This window comes from Sebastes fasciatus, chromosome 12, assembly GCF_043250625.1.
Source record: "Sebastes fasciatus isolate fSebFas1 chromosome 12, fSebFas1.pri, whole genome shotgun sequence".
Lineage (NCBI taxonomy): Eukaryota > Metazoa > Chordata > Actinopteri > Perciformes > Sebastidae > Sebastes > Sebastes fasciatus.
The window spans coordinates 4,176,530-4,199,089 of NC_133806.1; the positions used below are offsets into that span (position 1 = coordinate 4,176,530).

At 39.8% G+C, this 22,560-nt stretch overlaps 2 protein-coding genes across 4 annotated transcripts in view; one reads left to right on the plus strand and one right to left on the minus strand.

The window, feature by feature from the left end:
• Window positions 1-1,467: 1,467 nt before the first annotated feature.
• Window positions 1,468-22,560, minus strand: part of tap1 (transporter 1, ATP-binding cassette, sub-family B (MDR/TAP)) — a 31,147-nt gene continuing 10,054 nt past the window's right edge. The window contains exons 1-13 of one of the 2 annotated variants that reach the window (XM_074652684.1): window positions 14,677-15,029; window positions 13,325-13,660; window positions 11,294-11,555; window positions 10,262-10,376; window positions 9,226-9,356; window positions 8,744-8,949; window positions 6,860-7,057; window positions 6,009-6,137; window positions 5,656-5,844; window positions 5,376-5,549; window positions 4,935-5,094; window positions 3,303-3,439; window positions 1,468-3,219 (exon numbers count right to left, since the gene is read on the minus strand). In XM_074652684.1, the coding sequence (XP_074508785.1) occupies window positions 2,992-3,219; window positions 3,303-3,439; window positions 4,935-5,094; window positions 5,376-5,549; window positions 5,656-5,844; window positions 6,009-6,137; window positions 6,860-7,057; window positions 8,744-8,949; window positions 9,226-9,356; window positions 10,262-10,376; window positions 11,294-11,555; window positions 13,325-13,645 (2,250 nt within the window). In that variant the 5' untranslated portion in view covers window positions 13,646-13,660; window positions 14,677-15,029 and the 3' untranslated portion in view covers window positions 1,468-2,991. Of the gene's footprint in view, window positions 3,220-3,302; window positions 3,440-4,934; window positions 5,095-5,375; window positions 5,550-5,655; window positions 5,845-6,008; window positions 6,138-6,859; window positions 7,058-8,743; window positions 8,950-9,225; window positions 9,357-10,261; window positions 10,377-11,293; window positions 11,556-13,324; window positions 13,661-14,676; window positions 15,030-22,560 lie in introns of those variants that run through there. The other variant, XM_074652683.1, reaches the window with a different exon arrangement.
• Window positions 17,353-22,547, plus strand: LOC141778426 (uncharacterized). 2 transcript variants are annotated; one of them, XM_074652688.1, is made up of 5 exons: window positions 17,353-17,560; window positions 19,194-19,301; window positions 19,787-19,933; window positions 20,166-20,801; window positions 21,203-22,547. In XM_074652688.1, exons 1-5 carry the CDS (start codon window positions 17,515-17,517, stop codon window positions 22,120-22,122), a joined length of 1,857 nt encoding a protein of 618 aa, XP_074508789.1. In that variant the 5' UTR covers window positions 17,353-17,514; the 3' UTR covers window positions 22,123-22,547. The 2 variants fall into 2 exon arrangements, with proteins under 2 accessions (XP_074508789.1, XP_074508790.1); XM_074652689.1 differs by lacking the exon at window positions 17,353-17,560 and adding an exon at window positions 18,302-18,715.

The following is a 22,560-nucleotide window of genomic DNA, read 5'->3' on the forward strand; positions in this document are numbered from 1 at the left end:
AGGGTAGTTTAGTTTATTTATTGACTACACTGAGGGCGTTTTATATTTTAATAAATTATTTATTTATTGTATCGAGTTGAATGTGCTACTTATTTTGTACTGTAATTACCTTGTGCCTTTTCTACCTTTTTTCTTTTCTTAAAGCTGACTCTGTGTAAACTGCTCAGAATTCCAATGTACTTAGTTATAGGTACAAATGGCCTGGAGTATGTGTGTGTCAGTGTGGGCAAATGCTTTTTGTGATATGCTGATAGACATGTGAGCTTTTCAACTTCCAAACTACTGAGATCGATCTGATTTCTCTGAAACTGTGAAATTCTGTATTTAAAGGACCCATATTATGCTTATTGTCAGGTTCATACTTGTATTTTGTGTTTCTACTAGAACATGTTTACATGATTTAATGTTAAAAAAACACATAATTTTCTTCATACTCACTGCCTGAATATACCTGTATTTATCCTCTGTCTGAAACGCTCCGTTTTAGCGCATTTCAATGGAATTGCAACGGAATTGCGTTGCTAGGCAACAGTTTGGATCCATGTTTACTTCCTGTCAGCTGATGTTATTCACATACACTGTAACAGGAAATAAACTGGGACACATTTAGAATGTTTATGTTTAAAACTGAGTAATGAGCTATATATTTTATATTTGTGACACCACAAATGGACAGAAATCCTAACGGCTTGTTTCAAACGCATAATTTCTGAATACGGGCTGTGTGTATTTCTCAGTATATCGAGCGTTTTTATAGTTTAACAGTATTTATATAGCACTTAAACCTGCTTTATAATATAAAAGACATGAAAATCTCACTTTTTACAATATCGCACCTTTAAAGCAATACTTACCATAAAGCTGCCACCATGAACCCCCACAGCTTTGAATAGCTTGAGCTGGATCATTCATTTTCTTTTAAAGTAATGCTCAGATTAGCTATCAAGAAAGACCCTTTTGACAAAGTATACTAGTCACTTTGCCTGGTGTGGCACAATATTTATTACTGCTCCTCCATAAAGATGGGGGACTCACAAGATTTGAGGATATTCTGTATTTAATCCCTCTGGGTCAAGTGCCAAAAATGATGGAGCCTACAATTCCCAATAGCATCTTGAGTTAGACCTTCCAGTAAATGCCTTCATCCATCAAACCCCACACTTTCAGTTCATATCTCAGGCTCTCTATTACAAATTTCCAAGTTTCAAGCCCAAACTGAGATTAATCATTACCCTGTCTCAAATGTTTTTGGAAAACTCCTTTGTGCAAGCAAAATCAAACATGTCAAGAGTGACATGGCAAAGCCCCAGATTGCTTCTTCCAGGACAAGGATCATTTTAAAAAAGCAACAAAAAAATGTTGAAATATAGAAAACAAATCCCATAAATGACCCACAATCACCAGCAACAACTTACAGTGCATGCAAAAATATTATTTTTCCACAAATTGAACCATTTACACATTGCCTTGACTAGAAGCATTTCCATTTATTTTGCTACTAAGGGGTTGGAAAAAATGAAAGTAAAGAATCATCAATAAGTGAAAATAAAACAAAGACAAATATAAAAAATATGTACAACCACATCATTTAGAAACACTCAATCTTAAATGTTGCAATATAAAATACCTATAATCTATCTGATTTATCTCTTCTACATCTATATTTGCAAAGTGTATGAAGCAATAGAGTGTGATCATCATCATTAACTCTCTTCAAGATGATTCCCATTCACACAAATATGTGCATATGGGAGCTGGTTGGGCGACGTGGTGATAAATACCATGGGATGATTCAAATTATTAATGTGTATAAAATCTTACAATTGAAAGAAGAAACAATGATTACAAAGATAAAATGTGAAGAAGAGTTGGGAACACAAATAACTGATGAAGAATGGAAACAGATGTCGAGTGAAAAGCATAAAACAACCAGTTCCTCGTTCTGGAGAGAATTTGCTTGGAAAATAAATATGAGATATTTCTTGACACCTGAAATAACCTCCAAATATAAAAGAAGACCAAGCTCTCATCTCATCAATCATTTACACATTTCCTACACATGCAGTCTATTGAATTTGTTCAAAACCTCTGTATTTAAAAGCAGAGCATATCAGATGAACGTTACTTATTTAGAATACTCAGAATCACAGCACTGAAGCAAAAAAAAAATAAACCCCCAGATCTTATAAAATGGAAAAGTTTAATTCAAGAAGTAAAAGTTATGGAAAAGGGAACTCACAAAATAAGGAATATGGAGGATGTTTTTGAGAAGAGATGGACTCTGACAGAAGGAAAAATATAGCTACATGGGTTAGCACGCATGCACATATACATGTGCCTGGAGGTGACCTGACATGTGAAGGCGGACGCATGTGCGTGCCCATGTAAATGATATTGCTATATCTTTTTAATTATTATCTTATTTAATTATTTAATTTATTATTATTACCTTTTTCTCTTTGTATTAATATTATTATACATATATTTTTGATTCTATTCTCTTATTTTTATTATAATTTTTATTATTATTATTATTATTTATTTATTTTTTGTAATTTTATTTCAATTTTGAATGCTGAAGTTGTTTTCTCTAGTGTACTTATTGTGTGTGTCTCTAAGCTCAACTACTTAAAAAATTGGTTTATAAACTATTTAAATAAAAACTGTAAATTGCATATATGAAAACAACCTTGAAAAAAAAGGGGGAAAAAATAAAGTATGAATAAAAAATAAAAAATAAAATAATAATTTGGTTTTACTTTTGTTAGGCACTTTTTGTAGGCGGACGTTTTACTGGAGTGCGGTAGTTGCTTTCAGTCCAAAATGGCGGAAGTGGAGCTTTGCTGCTGGGCGCTGATGTTGCAATGGAACGACCAATTGGCTTCACTTCTTATCAAAATACATTCTGTGCATAAAGTCTGCACTTTCAACCAGCTACCTTCCTGTTACTCGACTGATTTTCTGAATTGAGGGCGACCCCGCCCACACGTATCAGTGTGCATCATTCCTCTCCTCTTCCTGACGGTGGAAGCCCAGATTCTGCTTTCTCACCAGGTCAGCATAAAGACCGCCTCTCTCCAACAGCTCCTCATGACTGCCTTCCTCCTTTACCATCCCGTCGTTGAGGACAACTATATGTTTGGCCTTCTCTACAACACTCATCTTGTTGGATATCAGCAGCACGGAGCAGTTGGTTTGGTTTAACAAAGCTTGGTAGACCTGTTGAGTACAATTATGACTTGGTGTTACACATGGAAAAGTTAATAATAGCAAAATTTTAGATACTCAGAAGAATTTCCTACCTGATATTCATTCTCTGTGTCCAGGTCACTGGTGGCGTTGTCCAGTATCAGGATTTTAGGACTTCTGATTAAAGCTCTGGCTATGGCGATGCGTTGCTTCTGGCCTCCAGACACCTGGCCCCCGTTCTCCCCGGCATCTGTCCAACAGAAGGACATACTGTTATTGTGTTTATGGACATTTTTTGGGGAACAGTGAGTTGTTTTTGGATTAGATAAGGCAACAAGGCCAAAGGGATGTTGGTTACAAGAGTACTTAATTAAATCCATCTGCCCTTTCACTACTGTCAGCAGGGTTTCTGCAGGATTCATTAAGTTCAATTTAAGACTGTTTATAACCTTTTTAATACCACAGAGAATGCCATTTAATATATGTTCCACAATCATACCAGCCAAAGTATGAAGGAAAACCAGTAGGGACCATATGGCCTAGAGTCATTTACTTTTGAATCAATATGTAACAATAATAGAAAAATAGATGGATGGATTAACCTACTGAATATTATGAATGAATTTAAGTTCATTTAAGTTTTTGCTAAAACTTGAGACTGTGAGCTTCTTGCTACTGCAGCTTGCAGTAATGATATTGAAGTCTTTTGTAAATTAAATTGAAGACTTTTATGGTTTTCAAGACCTGCAGATACCCTGGTACCCAGACAGCCTGAAGAAATGTGTTACTTAAAAAAAACATTTTCCAGTACTAAGAAATGCATCTTAAAGGCCCTGACACATCAAGCCGACGGTCAACCGTCGGACAGATTGGGGCCGTCGATGAGCGTCTGTCGGCCTTGTTTTTTTTTGTTTTTTTTCGGCCGATTCAGCATGTTGCGGCGGAGCGCGTCTGTGAAAATCACTCTGAATGGCTGTTCAGCTTAAACGAATCAGTGCACGAGAAGAGAAACAGAAGTGAGGAAAGCCAACGAGTAACAGGACACACACAGAAGGCAAACGCTGCTTTGTTTCACGTACGTATCATAACAATGGCTTGTATATCTGCAGTCCTCGGTCTTCCGGTTTCCCTTTTTGAATGATGAATACAGACTACTGCCGGCTGCTGGTGTGGAGAGTTATTTCATCTCATGCTTGCACAAAATGTACGTGGTAGTTGGCCGTTGGCTGTAGTCTTTGCGGTGTGTTCGAGTGCAACTTTTTGTCCAAGACAAAGGCGACGTGAGGCGATGGAACAGTCGGCCTTTGTCGCCGCTTGTTCTTTGATGTCGGGTTAGTGTGTCTGGGCCTTTACAGGCATCCATTATATCATTGTGCAAACATCTAAGAATTTAAAGGCACAGTGTGTAGCATTTAGGGGGATCTATTGGCAGAAATGGAATATAATATTGCAAGTATGTTTTCTTTAACGTATAATTACCTGAAATTAAGAATTGTTGTGTTATGTTACTATGTTGCACCGCAATGTTTCTACAGTAGCCCAGAACGGACAAGCGAATCACTGGCTCTAGAGAGGGCCATTTGCGTTTTTACGTCGGCCACCGTAGTTCTCCTACACGCTAGATGCCACCAAATCCTACAAACTGGACCTTTAATTTTTTTTTTTATTTCAAGGAAGTAACTTGAACCCATGTGAAAAACCCCACTTGAGGATTCATTCTAATATATTGGGTTTGTGGGTCGAACCTGTGTCGTAGCCACTTGACAGCCCCATGATGAACTCGTGGGCACGAGCCAGCTTGGCAGCCTTTTCCATCTCCTCATCAGTGGCATCCTCGTAGCCGTACTTGATGTTCTCCCGCACAGAGCGAGCAAACAGCTTACAATCTTGACTCACCACAGCAATCTATAAACAAACAGGATGAAGAGGAAACATCAGTGGCTGTGTGACTATCACAGCTGACTCTGAGAATGGTTTACAATGAGGAGCAGAATAAAGCAGAATAAAATTAGGCGAAAAGTGCTAGTAAGTGTCTTTACAATATTCCTGTGACGAAGAGAAAAACATTGTACAGCTCAGGGCTACTTTAATTTAATTTAATGGTTGCAGCTGCAAGTCAAATTAGATGACAATGTCAGCTAAATGATTAAAATATTCAAATAAAAAATGTTGTTGTGACAGTCCACCTTGTCATGTAGGTACTGGTTTTCGTATTCTTGCAGTGGTTTCCCATCCAGTAGAATCTCCCCTGTTCGGGGCTGGTAAAATCTCTCCAGCAGATTGACACATGTGGACTTCCCTGATCTGTTAAGCCCCACAAGAGCAGTGACTTGGCCTGGCTTCATCTCCAGAGACACGTCCTGGTACAAGAGAGGAATAGGGTGAATTGGTAAGGAGTGATATGCGATAAAATCATTTTAATTGTACATATAATAAATGTACAGGAGATTAAAAATACATAGATACCTTGAGGACAAGATTGTCTGTCTTGCCAGAATAGGAAAACGAAACATTTTTTAGTTGAATGTGTCCCTTGAGATTTTTGGGGGCCAAAGTGCCATTTGGGGGTACTTTAGGTTTGCGTTCCAAATATTCAAAGATCTTCTCCGAGGCACCAATTGCCTTCATCACCTCCGGGTAATAACGCATGACAGCCTGGAAGAGAGGTGGTAGAAAGAGGCACTTTGAAATTGAACTAAATTACATATTTCATTTTGAACAAATCAATCAGCCACTTGTAATTCAGCATCAGGGGAAACAAGTGCAAGTACATAATATTTCATTCAAGCTTATTCCCTTTATCTTGGCCTGTGGCTCACCTCAAGAGAAGAGGCAAACTGCAGCTCATAGAGGACGAATGACACCAGGTCTCCACTGCTAACGTCCCCTCTGGTCACCAGAGTCCCTCCATAGTACAGAACACACACCTTCAGGGTCATGGTGGTCATCTGGGAGAACAAAAACAATGGTTTACACACTAAAGGAACTGCAATAAATACAGCTGGCAACTCCGGGGTCTGAAAAGTGAAGCCAATGAGGAAGCAGGGGGCGACTCCTCTGGTTGCAAAAAGAAGTCTGATTGTATAGAAGTCTTTGAGAAAATGATCCGACTTCTCACTTGATTTATTACCTCAGTAAACATTGTAAATAGGGATGCTTCGATACCGATACCAGTATCGGGTATCGGGTCCGATACTGTGCTCATGTACTCGTACTCACAAAACGGCTCCGATACAACGGCACTGGTACCACTTTATGGTGGTGCGCCCGACCCCGCTAGCCCAGGATCCCACTTCAGCCGGCGCGCACCGGCCCTCACTTTCATTGCGCCACAGGGTTTTGCTTGAACCCTCTGATTCGCGCGTGCATTAGACTTCTTGGTCCGTGTTTCAAGACGGGTCGGGTGGGTTGCTGACATCACCGCAGACCCCCCTGTGCCTTTTACGTGGGCCGAGCCCCGGTCTGGCAGCTTTGACGTGGTTGGGGTGCACTGAGGACAGTGCGCCCCGGTCGGAGGTCGCACCGGGAGCAGGGGGCCCGTCCCCGGCGGGGAGAGAGGGCGCAGCGAGCCCTTTGTCCACGGTTCTCTAGAATAACCCCCGCTGACTCATAGAAACACATGCTAAGAAATCATTGCACACTTTATAATCGAGATCAGCATTCAACTCACGCTGTTAGCCCAGGTAGAAGCTGCATAGGCCACTGCTTCCTTTTTGTTAAGGGCGTAGGTATCCTCCAGCCTCCGTCTGTACTTCTCCGTCTCACCGTCTTCGTTGGCAAAACTCCTCACTGTCTTCATGCAGGAGAAGGTCTCTGTGGCCACCTGGTTGGCCTTAGCCAGTGACTCCTGAAGCTTCACAGCAATAGTCTGAAACACAGAGAAAAATATAACAATAAGATTGAATTTGTACACGATGGATGGACATGATCATGATATTCTGACATGATGTCACGTTGTACAAGGTACACCAGCGTCCGGTGCCTGGGGGAGGATTTTAAACCTTAAACCTGCATTAATTGATTTTATTGGCCATTTGAGGACAGCACAACAATCTGTAAGCACAACACTGACATATAAAGTTGATTTGTCGACACAGAGCAACATTAGCATTCGTTTTGCAGTCATGCTTCCATCCGTCTGGTGAATGTTAGTCCAATATTCGCTCTCCTTTTAGCTCAGTGTAACTTTTGAGGGAAATATCTGTCTGTCTTTAGCTGTTAAATGCTCCACTATGTTCACCAGCTAGTTGCTGACTTTGTCTGTCTGCTGGGCAGGTAGTGTCAGGGATGCAAACACATCAGGGGTGAAAAAGGTGAGAAACCTTTTTTTTTTTTAATATCAGCTTTTAAAGGGACTGTTTGTAACTTCTTACACATATAAATCAATCCGGGTCGGCGGCTACGCTGTTCAGACTCAGACTCCAACACAAACTACACGGAAGCACCAAAACCTCAAAGTTCTATCTAGTGAAGCCCGTCTGTTAAACAGTGTTGGCCGCGATCGGAGGATGCGGGGGAGACCGTAGCTTTGGTCTCCGGGACCGGAGTCTCTGCTGTACTCTGCTCCTCTGCCTGCCTTCACTCACACACCGCGCTCGTTCTCGCTCTTTCGCTACACTCTCACGTGCATGCGCGCACACTACACACTGCAGAAGAGTTAGTTTAGTTCTGAGAATATCTAGTGAATGTTCAGTGGACGTTTGTGCAGAAATAACTGCTGCAGCTCTTCCAGACCAACAGAGGTTTTCCGTGTCTTGTGAAGTGACGGGGCTCCGCAGCGAGAAACGTTATCGTCTCCGACCAAAACTCCGGTGTCTCCCGTTCCCTCCGGCCGCGGTCGGGAGGCTGAGGCAGGAAAAGCCAACACTAGGATCAGCATTGATTCATGGAGAGACCTTCGTCTGGTCAGCTAACATTACTGCCAAGCAGCTGAAATATAGAGTGATATTGTGGTTTTAGCTGACGTGTGTCTCCTCACTGTTTTGAGCGATGCTCGTTCATGTCTATTTAGAGCGAGCACAAGCGCGAGCAACAGGACGCTGACTTTCGTTGACTTAACGGCCACAGGTGTCGCTGTTAACAAGACATTTCTGATTCTTACAAACAGTCCCTTTAAAGGTCCATTTACAGTCAATTATAGCATGAGGATATTGGGGGAAAAACTCACCTTACAACTAATGTAATCTTACTATGACAAATGTAATGTAAAGGGGACATCAGTTCAGGGCACTTTAAAAAAAAAAAAAAGAGTTTAATATTACCCCTAGAGAGTACAGATCATTCATCACAGCATTTTTGCTGAAAACAGCTGCGTGCTGCAACTAGAAACAAGGCTGACCCAGCCCCAGATAAGAGATAATGGACGGATGGATGGGATGCTAAAATGCTCCGTAAAGCTGAGGGAACTGCAAAATTAGGTGATAATTTCCTGTGGGTTTGTCACTTCGAGCCACCCCTTTCACATGACACACAGTATTTTCATCCATTGCCAATATCAAAATATTGATAAGAGCAGCTGTAAAGGTTATGGGACATTTAGGGAACTCCTCCTTACCTGTTGGAAGTGTCCAATGAGCTTGGGTACGACCCAGATGATGGGCAGTCCCATGCAGGTGAGCAGGGACATTTTCCATGACTGGCTCACCATGAAGTACATGAGGAAGCCGAAACGCGCTGTGTACCACATCACAAGACTTAGTTTTTCACTCAGGGCCTCGCTCATATCGTTGGTATCCGTGGTAACACGGGACACCAGTTCACCTGAGAAGAGAGCTGTGCATTAGCGTTGTCACAGGAGTTACAGTTGAAGTGTTATGTTGTTAAAATCCTGCATATTCTGGATTTTCACCAGCCCACACCAATTCTGTCAGGTATATTTATTAGGAATTTCATAACAATAAGGAAAATGAGCTTGAAAAAAATAAAAGTGTGTACCATACGTGAAAGGAAAAAGAGGTTTAGGATGTATTCATGATGACCTACTGCACACAGAGCTTCTGTTGAGTCAGTCATATGTACAGTATACACATGATTTACCTGTCGGAGTGGCATCAAAGAAAGCAATCTCCTGTTTCAGCACCGCCTGGAAGACGGCTCCCTGCACTGAGGTGTGTATGAGGCTCATGGTGACGTTGTACATGAGGTCACATACAAACTCGAGCACAGCACTGAAACCAGAGATGGAGAAAGTACTCAGATCTTTTACTTAAGTAAAAGTAGTAATACCACGGTGTAGAAATACTCTGTTACTGGTAAAATTCCTGCAATCGAATTAAGTGAAAGTACAAAAGTATTAGTAACTAAATATACTTAAAGTACAGAACGTAAAAGTACTCATTATGAAGAATGACCCATTTCAGAATACTAAATATTATATTATTGGATTATAATTATCATGTATGAATGTGTTCATCGCTTAAACGTTGCAGCTGGGTAGCTTGTGAGTCCCCCTCCTTATAAATCTATAATAATACATAATAATTTATTTATTGATTAAACTTAAAACTTACAATCTGCAAAGTAACTAGTTACAAAAAATAAATGTAGTGAAGTAAAAAGTAGGGATGGCTCGAGAACCGATATTTCGGTACCAAGTCAAAGCCCAAATTCTGAAAACATGACAGTACTCGTTTTACCGTACGGCGGCCCAAGTACAATATTTCATCTGAATTGTAGGGGAGTATGAGTGTAAAGTAGCAGAAAATAGAAATACTCCAGTAAAGTACAAGTAGCTCAAAATTGTACTTAAGTACCGTACTTGAGTAAATGTACTTAGTTACTTTCCACCACTGACTGAAACATACATTACAGTGTAAAGTATCAAAATTACCACTACTTTACACCTCTACTTTAACCCCAAGGTTGGGGTTTGATTCCACTTTTTGAAACCCTAAACCCCAAAATTAAAGTTTTGCCAGAGAGATCTCATATTTGCTACTCAGCTACATTATGACCTGAAAACATTAATCTTTCCTAATAAAAAAGAGAGAAGATAAAAGATTTTCAGATGAGATTTTCAGATATTATACAAAACTTCAAACTGCTAATGCTTTGACTACTTTGTGGACATTACCTGGCAATAGTCATTAGCGTCATGACGGTGATGGCCTCGGTGAATGCATCAGGTGCTTCTTCATTTATGATCCAGTCAGCCACACGCCCAGTGTACTGAGGAATAGCCATCTCACCTGAGATCAGGAGTTCACATCATCACAATACATATCTTTGGGGAGACAAAACTGTCAATCTAAAATCTGTTTAGTCTTTCCAAGCTTCACAATGCTCTACTTTAATTTGAAAGACAAGAATGTCTTCATAGTTCCGGGGCTCGACAGTAGGAGTTGTCAGGTTGCCATTGGCAACTGGCATTTTGAGAAATTGGCAACCATCAGTGGCAGCCACTTTTTAACATGTAAAATACAGCAAACATGCACCCCAAAATAAATATTTGTTCAGTATTTGTTGCATTAGTGATGTTTAAATATTGCTGTTAGGGTCAGAACCGGAACCAGATAACGCTGCGCGTGACAACACTGCACGTGCATTGGTGCGTTTACTCGCATGCGCACAGGCATCTGTTTTAGAGACATCGGCGAAGCAAATTAAGTTGTTTGACTGCAGGGGTGACAAGTTAGACTAACCCGTCAACATCACAAACGAATGTACAAATTGATTCAACTGACAAAGAACCAGATGAACCTGAACAGAAAACAAAAAGTAAATTTGTGAAGTCTTGGGAGGGAAAGTATCCCGGCATCTTTGAGCTGGACGGAAAATTACAGACAGGAGTAACGACACCGGAACCAAGCAATACAGTGCTGCGGATGCCGGAAAATACTCTAAATATAACGTATTTACGTTTAAACGGATATCAATTTTTTTAAGGTGAGCCTCTCTTTTAGGTTGCTAAAATACGTTTTTCTGCCGTCCCCGTCCATAGTAGTGCATTGCTTTGCTCCATTGCCGGTACTCCTGTCTGTTTCTCGATGCTGGGGGCGCGTCGACCATCATCTACTGTAAGTGATACTCCTACACTGGATAAGTACCTCATACAACCCCACTTCAAAACACCAAAACTATCCGTTTAAGGTGTTGTGTCACTTACCATAAGAGGAGAGAACCACGAGAAACAGCACTAAAACAAAGCGCCAGCGATAGGGCAGCATGAATCCCATCAGCTTCTCCAGAGAGGAGTTGGCGACCTCTTTGGGCTTGTCAGAGGGCGCCCTCGTCAACAGAGATGAGATGTATCGACCCCAGGAGAGCAAAAGAGATGACACGTATCGACCCCAGGAGAGCAAAAGAGATGACACGTATCGACTCCAGTAGAGCCACGCCACCATTGTCACAACATAACCCTGTAACACCTGCAAAACAAATCACAGGTTTAATACACAAATCCACAAAAAAGCATCACATGAAATAAATCATTTAACGCTTCAGAGAATTCTGACAAATGTCAGGATAAAAGCAAAAACAACTTTCTCGTTCTCTTCATACTGGTTTGGTTTCGGTTTTCGTCTTGTCCCTGTTTCAGGCTCAACAGCTTCATTGCAAAACAAATAAAACAAAATAACCATAACAAGTATTTTAATCTTGCTGGGCAAGTTATAAAATCTTTAGTTATAGCAAATATGATAAATATTTCTATAAAGTGCGTTAATTCAACTTCTTTCTATAACAAGTACAGAAGTCTTAACAATAAAAATATACCTCAAGTATCAAAAGTGAAAGTGCTTGTTATGCAGCAGAATGCCCCTAAATGTTATTATTACTGATTTGAATACTGTAGCTGGTGGTTGTAGACCTAATTTAAACTGTAATATATTGTTGGGTATTTCATTAATCTATAACTATGCACTGTATTTTATAAACTCTTCGTGGTTTTTCAATGTGGAATCTTAATCTGCAAAGTAACTAGTAACTAATAGCTATCAGATAAATGTAGTGGAGTAAAAAGTATTTCCCTCTGAAATGTAGTAGAGTAGAAGTATAAAGTAACATAAAATGCAAATACTCAGGTACACTACAAGTACCTCAAAATTGTACGTATTTACAATGCAGCAATAGCATCTACAGTACCCACTGTACCTTTGAGCAAGGCACTTCGCCAGTTCCACATCATCAGTTTTAAGACACCCATGTATGTTTATCATTTATTTTACGTGTTTAGTTTTTGGGTACAAAACTTCTTGGCAGCTGAACTGGGAGTCAGCACATGAACGCACACCATGGTCAGGGAGCCACAATGCATCATGGGCCCTGCTCGAGATCTGTCACCGCCAGTAACATACTAACTAGGGATGCTCATTTTGAAATTCTTAACCGATAACCGACCCTCGTTAACCGACAAGATTTGTGCCTCGCATGCAGCGGTGCACCAGCCGCAGGAGCACAACAGATATTGGTTGATAGGAATCCCCAGTTCACCGTCCGGGAGCGTTAACTTAGCAGCTACGATGCTGCGTGTAGTGTCGCGGACATGCAGCCACTTTCCCAGTAAAAGTCTCCACCGCACATTTAGTTTAGTTTAGCAGGTTGTCAGCTGTGCGTCTGCCCGGCGGAACTTTAGCGAGTGGCCAACAAACAGTGTGTGTATTTGTGCTACGTTAGCAGCTCTAGCATTGCCGGAGGCTTCGTGCTCGCCTCCTCACACGTAGTCTGCGTAACTTTAGCGAGTTTCCAACAGATCGTGTGTGTGTTGGCGGTGAGTGTGTGGTTGTTGGTGGCGTTCTACCTGTGAACGTAGGTGTAGCAGTGTGTGAACAGTTTATTTGTCGGTGAATAAATGCTATGAAACTACAACTCCTCCGCTCCGCTTAAGCGAGCCAGAGACCGGAGCCGACTTCCTGTATCCTGCAACTCCGGCCCCGCCTCTTAATGTGGGATGTTAAGGTGGACCAGCTTTTCTCCTTAAAGTGACGAGCCGCTCCTCTGATTATTAACATTTCTTTTAACCGTTTTAACCGATAGCGTTAATCGGTTAAAATGCTTAATGTTGGTTAACGGTTAAACGGTTAATTATGGACATCCCTAATACTAACATACCAAGAAAGTGCCTGCTATTGTACTGATGTGATCCTTCCTGCAACTCAATATGGTTTCAAACACATCAGCATGAAAAGCAGCCACCCACCCTTTCCCAGGAGTGCCACCCCCACACTTCCTCCATGGTGGACTGCTCTAGCGCCCAGAGAAGAGCGGTGTACACCGGGAAGTGGAAGCAAAGGACCCCTAAGCTCTGTAGCCCCTCGAAGCTGCTCATCCACGGCAGGCTTCCAGGGCAGGTGAAGATGAAGAGGGCGAGGAGACAAGCCCTGGTCAACCCTCCTCCCCACAGGGTGATGAACGGATGAGAGAGGAGGAGAGGTGAGAGCTGGGCCAAGCGGATGGCGTGCACCACGCACACATCCAGGCACAGGAAGAGCGGGGCGGAGAAGTAGCTCATTTTCTGCATAATGATGCACAGGTTCTGCAAAATAAAAGTGACAGGGAGGGTCAGTGGCATTCAAGCCTGTAGACGCACACAGTCAGGTTTCACTGGTGGGACTAACAAAAGCCTCCAGAACAGTAAATATTGTTATTACCTGTTGGCAGAAACATGTAGAACACACAGCTAAATATCTAGCATATTCAGCCCCTTGTAACTAAACTCAGAAAAAAAAGTTTGGAAATTAGTGTTTGGTCCTCATTGAGAAGGTAAATAAACAGGCTTTCCAACCATGTAAAATACAATGCCAATTAGCATTGTAACAACAGAGAAATAATCCACCAAACACACATTTCCAAACTTTTTTTTCTGAGTTTTATATCAGCCAAGCCACTTATTTGCACTTGCATGTCCTTCGTGGTGAGAATTTACTTTAATTTTTGCAGCAGATGGTATTATTCTGCATTACTTTCATTTTCATCTAAACTTATGATTTCTTTGAAACAGTTTGAAAGTAACGTGACAAAAAAAAAAACACCCACAGAAACACCAACGAATCAGCAAAACACTAAAAATATTATATATTATTAAGTCATAATTATTCATTAATATGTAATTTAGCTTTGGCAATAATGTAACCTGAACATGCATGCCAATAAAGCTTATTTGAATTTGATATTACCTGTTGGCAGAAACATGTAGAACACACAGCTAAATATCTGGCATATTCAGCCCCTTGCAACTATATCAGCCAAACCACTTATTTGTATTTGTGTTATTATGTCCTTCGTGGTGATATGGTTTTATTCTGCTTTACTTTCGTTTTCATCTACACTGATGATATCTTTGAAACAGTTTGACAGTAACCCACCCACAGAAACACCAACGAATCAGCAAAACACTCAAAATATGATACATTATGAAGTCACAATGTATCCTAACGTACAGCAGTAACGTACAGCAGTAACGTACAGCAGTAACGCACAGCAGCAGCAGTAACGTACAGCAGCTTGTCCAGTTTTAGTTAGTAGCTTTACAGTTGATTAAATTCAACTCACATGTCCTCTCGATGATGCAGGTTTGGTGTGTCGGTTTGTTATAAGTCTGACAACGTAAACAGACACCGATCCGTCCCTAACAAACTATAACATGTCTATTTAACGTCGACGTTAGTAACTCACAGCCGGCTGCGTGTTCAGACGTTCAGACTGCCAAAGTGAAACCGAAAGTATCTATTTATAGACCTGGACGACGGAAAACCCCTCTGACATGTCTGCCTGCCATCATGGCGGACGAAGACAAAAACACACTTTCATTTTCAGTAAATACATAAAGTATTAATCACATCCACTGCTTTCATAAACTGCACTGAGAAGTAACGACAGAGTGTGTTGCACGTCTACAGTAAAGCAGAGTGGTGGTGATGATGATGATGATGATGTCTGTCTGGTGTGAACATGAACATCTACCAGCAGTCCAGCAGCGACACCAGCTGACCACAACATGGAACTACTACAGCTTCTAAATGCTGCTTTATAAATAAAGCTTTACTTAGTTAATTACTTACTTACTTTACTTACTTTACTTACTTTACTTACTTTACTTACTTTACTTACTTTACTTACTTGCTTACTCTATTTACTTACTTAGTTACTTAGTTACTTGATTACTTTACTTACTTACTTACTTTACTTACTTTACTTACTTGCTTACTCTATTTACTTACTTAGTTACTTGATTACTTGATTACTTTACTTACTTACTTACTTTACTTACTTTACTTACTTGCTTACTCTATTTACTTACTTAGTTACTTGATTACTTTACTTATTTACTTACTTACTTACTTACTTACTTACTTTATAACTTCTATCAGTCCTGGAACATCATTATAATGTGTAAATACCACATTTGTTTATGTAAATTGATTAACCTCATTTTATTAATGAGTTTAGGAATTACAGTTGCATTTTAATGTCTTTACATCTTCTGGTTAGGAATTGTATGCTGCCTTGCTGCAGAAAAAAAAAGTCCTTTTATGGGATAATAAAGATCTGAACTGAACAGTACGAAAGTTATATATATATAATAGATATTATATATATAGTTTATACAAGTAGTTATACAAGTTTACTAACCCCTTATGTAAGCTTTAAATGTCTACAGTATGGCAGTTTTATCTCTATTTGTTGCTGGTAGCCTTGCTTGTGTTCCTTGGACATTTGTTTTGTTAAATATAGTTCTATAAAGTTAAATCTATCTATCTTCTATCTATGTTATATGAACATTGTTCAAGACCCATCAAGACAGTGTAAGTAATACGTTATAATAGTCTAAAGTACATTAAAGCATAGTGTAGTAAGAATAGTGCTCTATGTTTACTTTTGGAGCTAAAATAGGAATTTAAAAAAAAATACTTAATATGTTGCAGCATTAACCTGTTATGGGGCCGTGGGGCAAATTTGTTGTTTGGACGATTCTGTGTATGCAGCCTATAAATAGGCCTTTTTTTTACTGAAGACATTTGACATGGAAGAACATATATAAATAATAAAATGAATAATGACAGATTCCTTTACAAATTTGCAATTAATACGATTACCAAAAACAACTGACAAAAGCAATGAACCTGAGACTTTTTGCTGCCCCCGAGGCTGTTTGGCTGCAGGATAGTCGCCTGCTTTGCCCGGTTGGTTATTCCTGCCTTGCACTGAGGCCCTTTTTAGGCAATTGAAGAAGAAGAAACCCCCAACAGAAGCTTTGGACTAATAGCTTCCTTCCTTCCTCTTGCTTTCATGTTAGAAGGATGCACAACGCTATATATGTCCTTACTGTTTTTAAGCAGCCTGCTGAAAGCCCCCATAAATCACTTATACTTCGAATATATTTCCTTTTATGTGTATTTTGAAACAAAAATGTTTTTTTTTTTGACAGATTCATTGCAAGGAAAGACTATTTTATCTGTATAGCTTTATTTTCAATGCCCAGACAAATAGACAGGGGCTTGGACTGATGGCCTCAATATTATTATTGTGGATACATGTATATGCAAGTACCAATTTATTGTTGCAGTTGGTTGACATGGAGCTAATTTAATTATTTTGTTTGTAAAATCTTAATCTGCAAAATAGTAACTCCACTAATTATAGTATATTATAAATAAAATTTCTATATAGTATAAAGTTAAATAATAAGTCGTAATATTACGAGAATAAAGTCATAACTTTAGGAGAAAAAAGTCTTAATATTACGAGAATAAAATCATAACTTTACGAGAAAAAAAGTCGTAATATTACGAGAATAAAATCATAACTTAACGAGAAAAAAGTCGTAATATTGCAAGAATAAAATCATAATTTTACGAGAAAAAATGAAAATAACACGCAAAATTACTACTTTATAATGTTGTGACTTTATTCTCGTAATACTACGATTTTTTTTCTCTTAAACATATGACTTTATTCTCGAAATCTCAGAATTAAACACTGGTAAATAAAAATGAAAATGTAATCAAAAAACTGTTATTCATTTCTATTTTTATAGCCATATACTCGGTTTTGATCAAGTCTTGTTTCTCTATTGATCTATTATATATATCTCTATATATATATCTCTCTATATATAGAGAGATATATATCTCTATATATAGAGAGATATATATTATATTACTGCTGAATGGGATAACACATCATTCCCATTCTGCTACCTGGAGCTCCAGTGCGCATGTTCAGTCAGCTGCCAGTAGGGAAGCTCCCGGAAGCTCCTCAGATCCGCCTGTTAACATCATTTAGCAAAATAAAACGTGAGCTAACGGAGCAGACAGATGTGTCGTTTCTCTGTCAGAGCCATGATGAAGGAGTAAACATCAGCCTGGAAACCTGTGATCTGATCTCTGGATGGAACCGACGGGTCTACGAGACGTTTTCAGATGTATAACACTCTGTAAGCAAAAGACCACGTTATGTGTCCTTTTATTTAAAGGTTGCTATAGGAAGGAATTAGCTGCACATAAAGTCAGCTGGATATCACTATGATGATGAGCATCATTACAGATGTTTAGACTGTCAGGCCTGCAACGACGACTTCTATGTAAAGCTACACTGTTAAGAATTTCCCAGTAAAATAACAGTATAGAACTGGCAGCAGGGTTGCCTTAATGTTACTGTAAAATTAACATCATTATGCTGTCGCTGAAATTTACAGCTTTGTACTGTTAATGAAAAATACAGTTTGAACTGTTTTTTTTTATTAATTTCACAGTATTTTACAGTTAATTTACTGTTTAAAGGTCCCATATTGTGCTCATTTTCAGGTTCATACTTGTATTTTGTGTTTCTACTTGAACATGTTTACATGCTGTAATGTTCAAAAACCCCTTTCTTTTCTTCATACTGTCTGCCTGAATATACCTGTATTTACCCTTCTGTCTGAAACGCTCCGTTTTAGGGCATTTTGACGGAATTGCAACAAAATTGCAACAAAATTGCAACAGAATTGCGTTGCTAGGCAACAGTTTGGGTCCATGTGTACTTCATGTCAGCTGATGACATTCACATCCACTGCAACCAGGAATAAACTGGGACACGTTTAGAATGTTTACGTTTAAAATCTGTGTCAAGGGTCTAAATATTGTATATTTGTGACATCACAAATGGGCAGAAATCCTGACAGTTTGTTTCAAATGCAGAGTTTCTGAATACGGGCTGTGTGTATTTCCCTGTGGATTGAGTCTTTTGATACTTTCACAGTATTTATATAGGACTTAAACCTGCTTTATAATAAAAAAGCATGAAAATCTCACTTTTTTACAATATGGGACCTTTAAAGATACATTATATAGCTGTTTTTCACCTTTCTTTTAAATTACCTTACTGATTTGTTTTAATGCACTATTTAGGTTGTATTTTTTACATGCATTTTAATAAAAAATATTTGCCTAGATGAATAGACTTAGCAGGTTACAGACATAGGAATAGTCACACTAAATACAATTAAAGGCACTTGTTAGGAAAAAGGCTATAATAGACTTGTTGACACTTTTCCCAAAATGTGTGTCTCTAGCTGGCTACAAGCACAGAATGCAAACCAGAACAACATGTGAGTGAAGAACAATAAAGCTAATTCACTGATTTTACAATCATGTACAATGTACAAGCCTCACATGAGCAGATCAGGTCCCAGAATTAAAGATATACTGCATGAAACTGTTACTGATGATACTTTAGACAGTTGATCAGCAGTAAAGTGCTGTTTTTTAAGAATGCATTATAGTTCAGTTGAAAAACGGCCTATGAGCGTAATTTAACAGGTTTTCTTTTGTATTAACAGTAAAGCACTGTTTTTAGCAATAACAGGTTAATACTGTTGAAATCCTGCTGTAAATTAACAGCAATTGTTTACAGTGTATAAGAAAACATCTGGATTCAGAACACATCTGGATTCAGAACACATGGCTTTGTTGTCCACCGTTAAAATACACACGAGCAGTGTTTATAGACAAACAGGCTTAATGCTAAATCACTGAATATGCATTGATGCCAAACACTCCAAAAACAACCTGTATCTTATGTTTTAGCCATCGCAGCAATGGAGGATATTGGTCTCCATCCCAAACCCACCAATGACCCTCCAGTTCACAGACCCACAGCCACTGAGACCTTTGGGCTGCACCACATCCCACCAGGTGTGTACTGTATGAGCTCAGACTGTCAGTCACTCTGCACTGATGCTATATTTGTATTCATATCCAGATTCATATTTGTTATTGTTTGTGTAGTTTGCATTGTGTACACACTCACCTGAGTACTTGACTGCTGGAAACTGTATCTTTCATTCATATTATAGTACCATCATTAGTATTACTATTATTATTGTTATTATTATTATTATTATTATTATTATTATTATTATTATTATTATTATTATTATATCTTCTCATAGCATTTCTTACATCTTCTTGTTTTATCATATTATACAGCTATACTTCTATTATACTATTACATTACACTACTGTATCATACACTATAATATACATATACATCTATCTAGCTATCTAGCTATCTATCTATCTATCTACCGCTCTATCTCTGTACAGAAGGACAGCAGTTATTTACACGTCTTAACAAGGTGCATGTGTGTGTGTGTGTGTGCGCGCGCTGTTGAATCCAGACCATCGGCACGTCACTGATGCAAGCAGGAAGTCTGACATGCATAAAGATGGATCGTCAAGAAAAAGGTCCCAGTCGGTAATGACAGCAGAGCCACAGATGATCTCCCAGTTTCCCAGTGTGTGTCCTCTGGGTGCTGCCGATACCAGTAAGTAACAATGTGCTGATTTAACAACTGCGCCCTAATTATTCTGAAAGGGTTCTCCAGTCTGCAGGTGTAGAAGAACGATGATTTGATCCTGTTTTAGCTGTCAGGTGGCATAGGGAATAGGAATAAACTTGCGTATTGCATAATCTTTGTGTTTGATAAACCAAAAATGTAATTTCCAACCGAGCATATGTATTTTAATAATCAATTATTTTTTGTGGGATGTTTTCAGTGCTCCTTCATACTGCTGCCAAATATGGAAACACTAATATGGATAAGGCAGCGGCTGGCAGGAAAAAAGCCAAAGCCAAAGTCGGAGATCCATCAAAGTGGAAGCAAAACAAGCAGAAACAGCTGAGGATGGAGGGTAAATCTTATGTGAGCAAACGCAAAAGAGACGGCAAGGTTGTGACTAAACATTCAAGAGCAATCGGACCAAGGTGCACCTCGAATGCGTGCAGAAAGGCATCGAACCGGCTTTGTAATGAAATCAACGAGGAGGCCAGGAGGCAAGTGTTTGATGAATTCTGGCAGCACATGGACTGGACTCAGAGAAAACTGTACGTAGCAGAACAAGTTGACCGCGACCCCGTGGAAAGATCTCGAGCGGTGGGGTCGCGGTCGAGAAGATCGGTTTCACTCCGTTATCACTTGTTGGTGGATGGCAAAAGGAAACAAGTGTGTAAAAACATGTTCCTGTCCACTCTGGGGGTCGGAGAGTGGTCTGTGCTCAACTGGACTCAGAAAGGAGCAACAACACAGAATGACTCAAATGAAAACAAATTAGAAAAGAGGCAGGCTGCAACTCAGTGTCCACAACAGAAGCCTGCTTCCTCTGCAGTCAGTAATACTGCAGGAGCTACTCAGGGTGAGTGGCTTCACTCTTTTTCAGCTACATACTACAGATAGTTGTAGGGCTGAAACTAGAAATTAGTTGATTTATCAATTTGTCAACTGACGCAACACGTGGTAATCAAATAATTGTTTATCAAGCAAAAATGCCCAAAGCTTCTGGTTGGACAGAACAAACAATTTCAAGACATCACCTTGGACTGTTGCACAATTCTTGCATATTTTATAGGCTAAATTATCAATAAAAAAAAAAAGAAAAATCATCAATAGATTAATTGAGAATGAAAATAACTGTGAGACACAGTCCTAAATAGTGCACTGATGTAATCATGTTTGTTAGTACCATTATTTTCCATAGTGTTTGCCGTATCACAGTAATACCTCATACATGTTAATGACATTTCCCTGTTTTTGCAGAACAAGTGAACGCCACTGACAAAGACAAAGACAGGCCACCAGAACCAGAGGGGTCGGCCAGGAAGAAATCCAGAGTTGCCAAGCCGCTAACGTGGAAGCAAAATCGACAGAAGCAACTTAGGATGGAGGGCAAATCGTACATCAGCAAACGAAAGAAAGACGGCACGACCATAACTAAAGGTCAGAGGACAATGGGGTCAGGATGCACGTCCAGTGCTTGCAAAAGGGCATCCAACCGTTTCTGTGCTGATTTCAGTGAAGAGATGAGGAACGAGCTGTTCACTAGTTTCTGGCAGGGCATGAACTGGGCTCAGAGAAAGATCCACGTGTCCGGATTAGTCGACTGCGACGCGGTGGAAAGAACACGAGCACCGTGGACTCAGTCGAGAAGGTCGGTGTCGATGCGGTATCATTTGATAGCCGACGGTGACAGAAAACAAGTTTGCAAAAAGATGTTCCTCTCGACTTTGGGGATTGGAGAGTGGTCGGTGCTCAACTGGGCACAAAATGCATCCCAGCAGGACAATTCAGAGGAAATCGCCAAGAAGCAAACGCAGAGGAAATCCCGTAAAGCTTCGGAGCATATAGTCCTGAATGAGTTCCTCCAGAGTTTACCCAAAGTCCCCTCGTACTGTTGCGGGATGTCCGTCTCCAAGCTGTATCTGGAGCCGGTCTTCTCAAACATGTCGGAGGTGTACAGGCACTACTACAACCACTGCTCAGAGAGGAAGACGCTGCCGCTCTCTCGGCAGGTTTTCTGTGCTGTATTTAAAAAGATGGATTTGGGATTGTGTGACCCCAAAAAGGATCAAGGGTGTTCTTTCGGTGCGACTGGGAATTTGTTTAATGAGCTTTGGGAGGAATACTGCTTGGAAAGAGGCGCTCCGGGTCCACAAGCAGAGAAAGCGGGTAACCAGTAGAGAGGGATTAAGGACAAAAAAGGATGTATGAGTTCATTGCTCCTTGTTCGTTACTTCGTTACTTACAACATGATCACATGCACGTTGTGGAGAGTTGGATTGTAAGACTTTGCCAAAATGACTTAATGATCTCTCACATTTCAGAGCACAGACTGTGGTCTTTGTGGTTGCTTCTTCCAGCCTCACACTATCGGAAGCAATCCATCATTTATGCAGCTCTTTCACTTAAGTGGAATTATTTAAGCGCTACATCTTTGTTGTGTTTTTATAATGGAGAATGCTTTGTGTTTCCGTAAAATGTGAGTTCTCATGAGAATCTTTGTCAACCGTCATTATTAGTTCAAGACTAAAACAAAAATGTGTCATAATGTAAATGTAAGAAAAATACAAAAAATCTGTTTGGGATATCAGTAAGTGTCTCACAACGCTGCAAACTGC

Bases quoted from the DNA above. Each gene is read 5' to 3' on its own strand.
- LOC141778426 (XM_074652688.1), top strand. From the start codon at position 17,515: ATGGAACCGACGGGTCTACGAGACGTTTTCAGATGTATAACACTCT. The intron at 17,561-19,193 runs GTAAGCAAAAGA...CTTATGTTTTAG, and splicing joins TTTCAGATGTATAACACTCT to CCATCGCAGCAATGGAGGAT. The intron at 20,802-21,202 runs GTGAGTGGCTTC...CTGTTTTTGCAG, and splicing joins TACTGCAGGAGCTACTCAGG to AACAAGTGAACGCCACTGAC.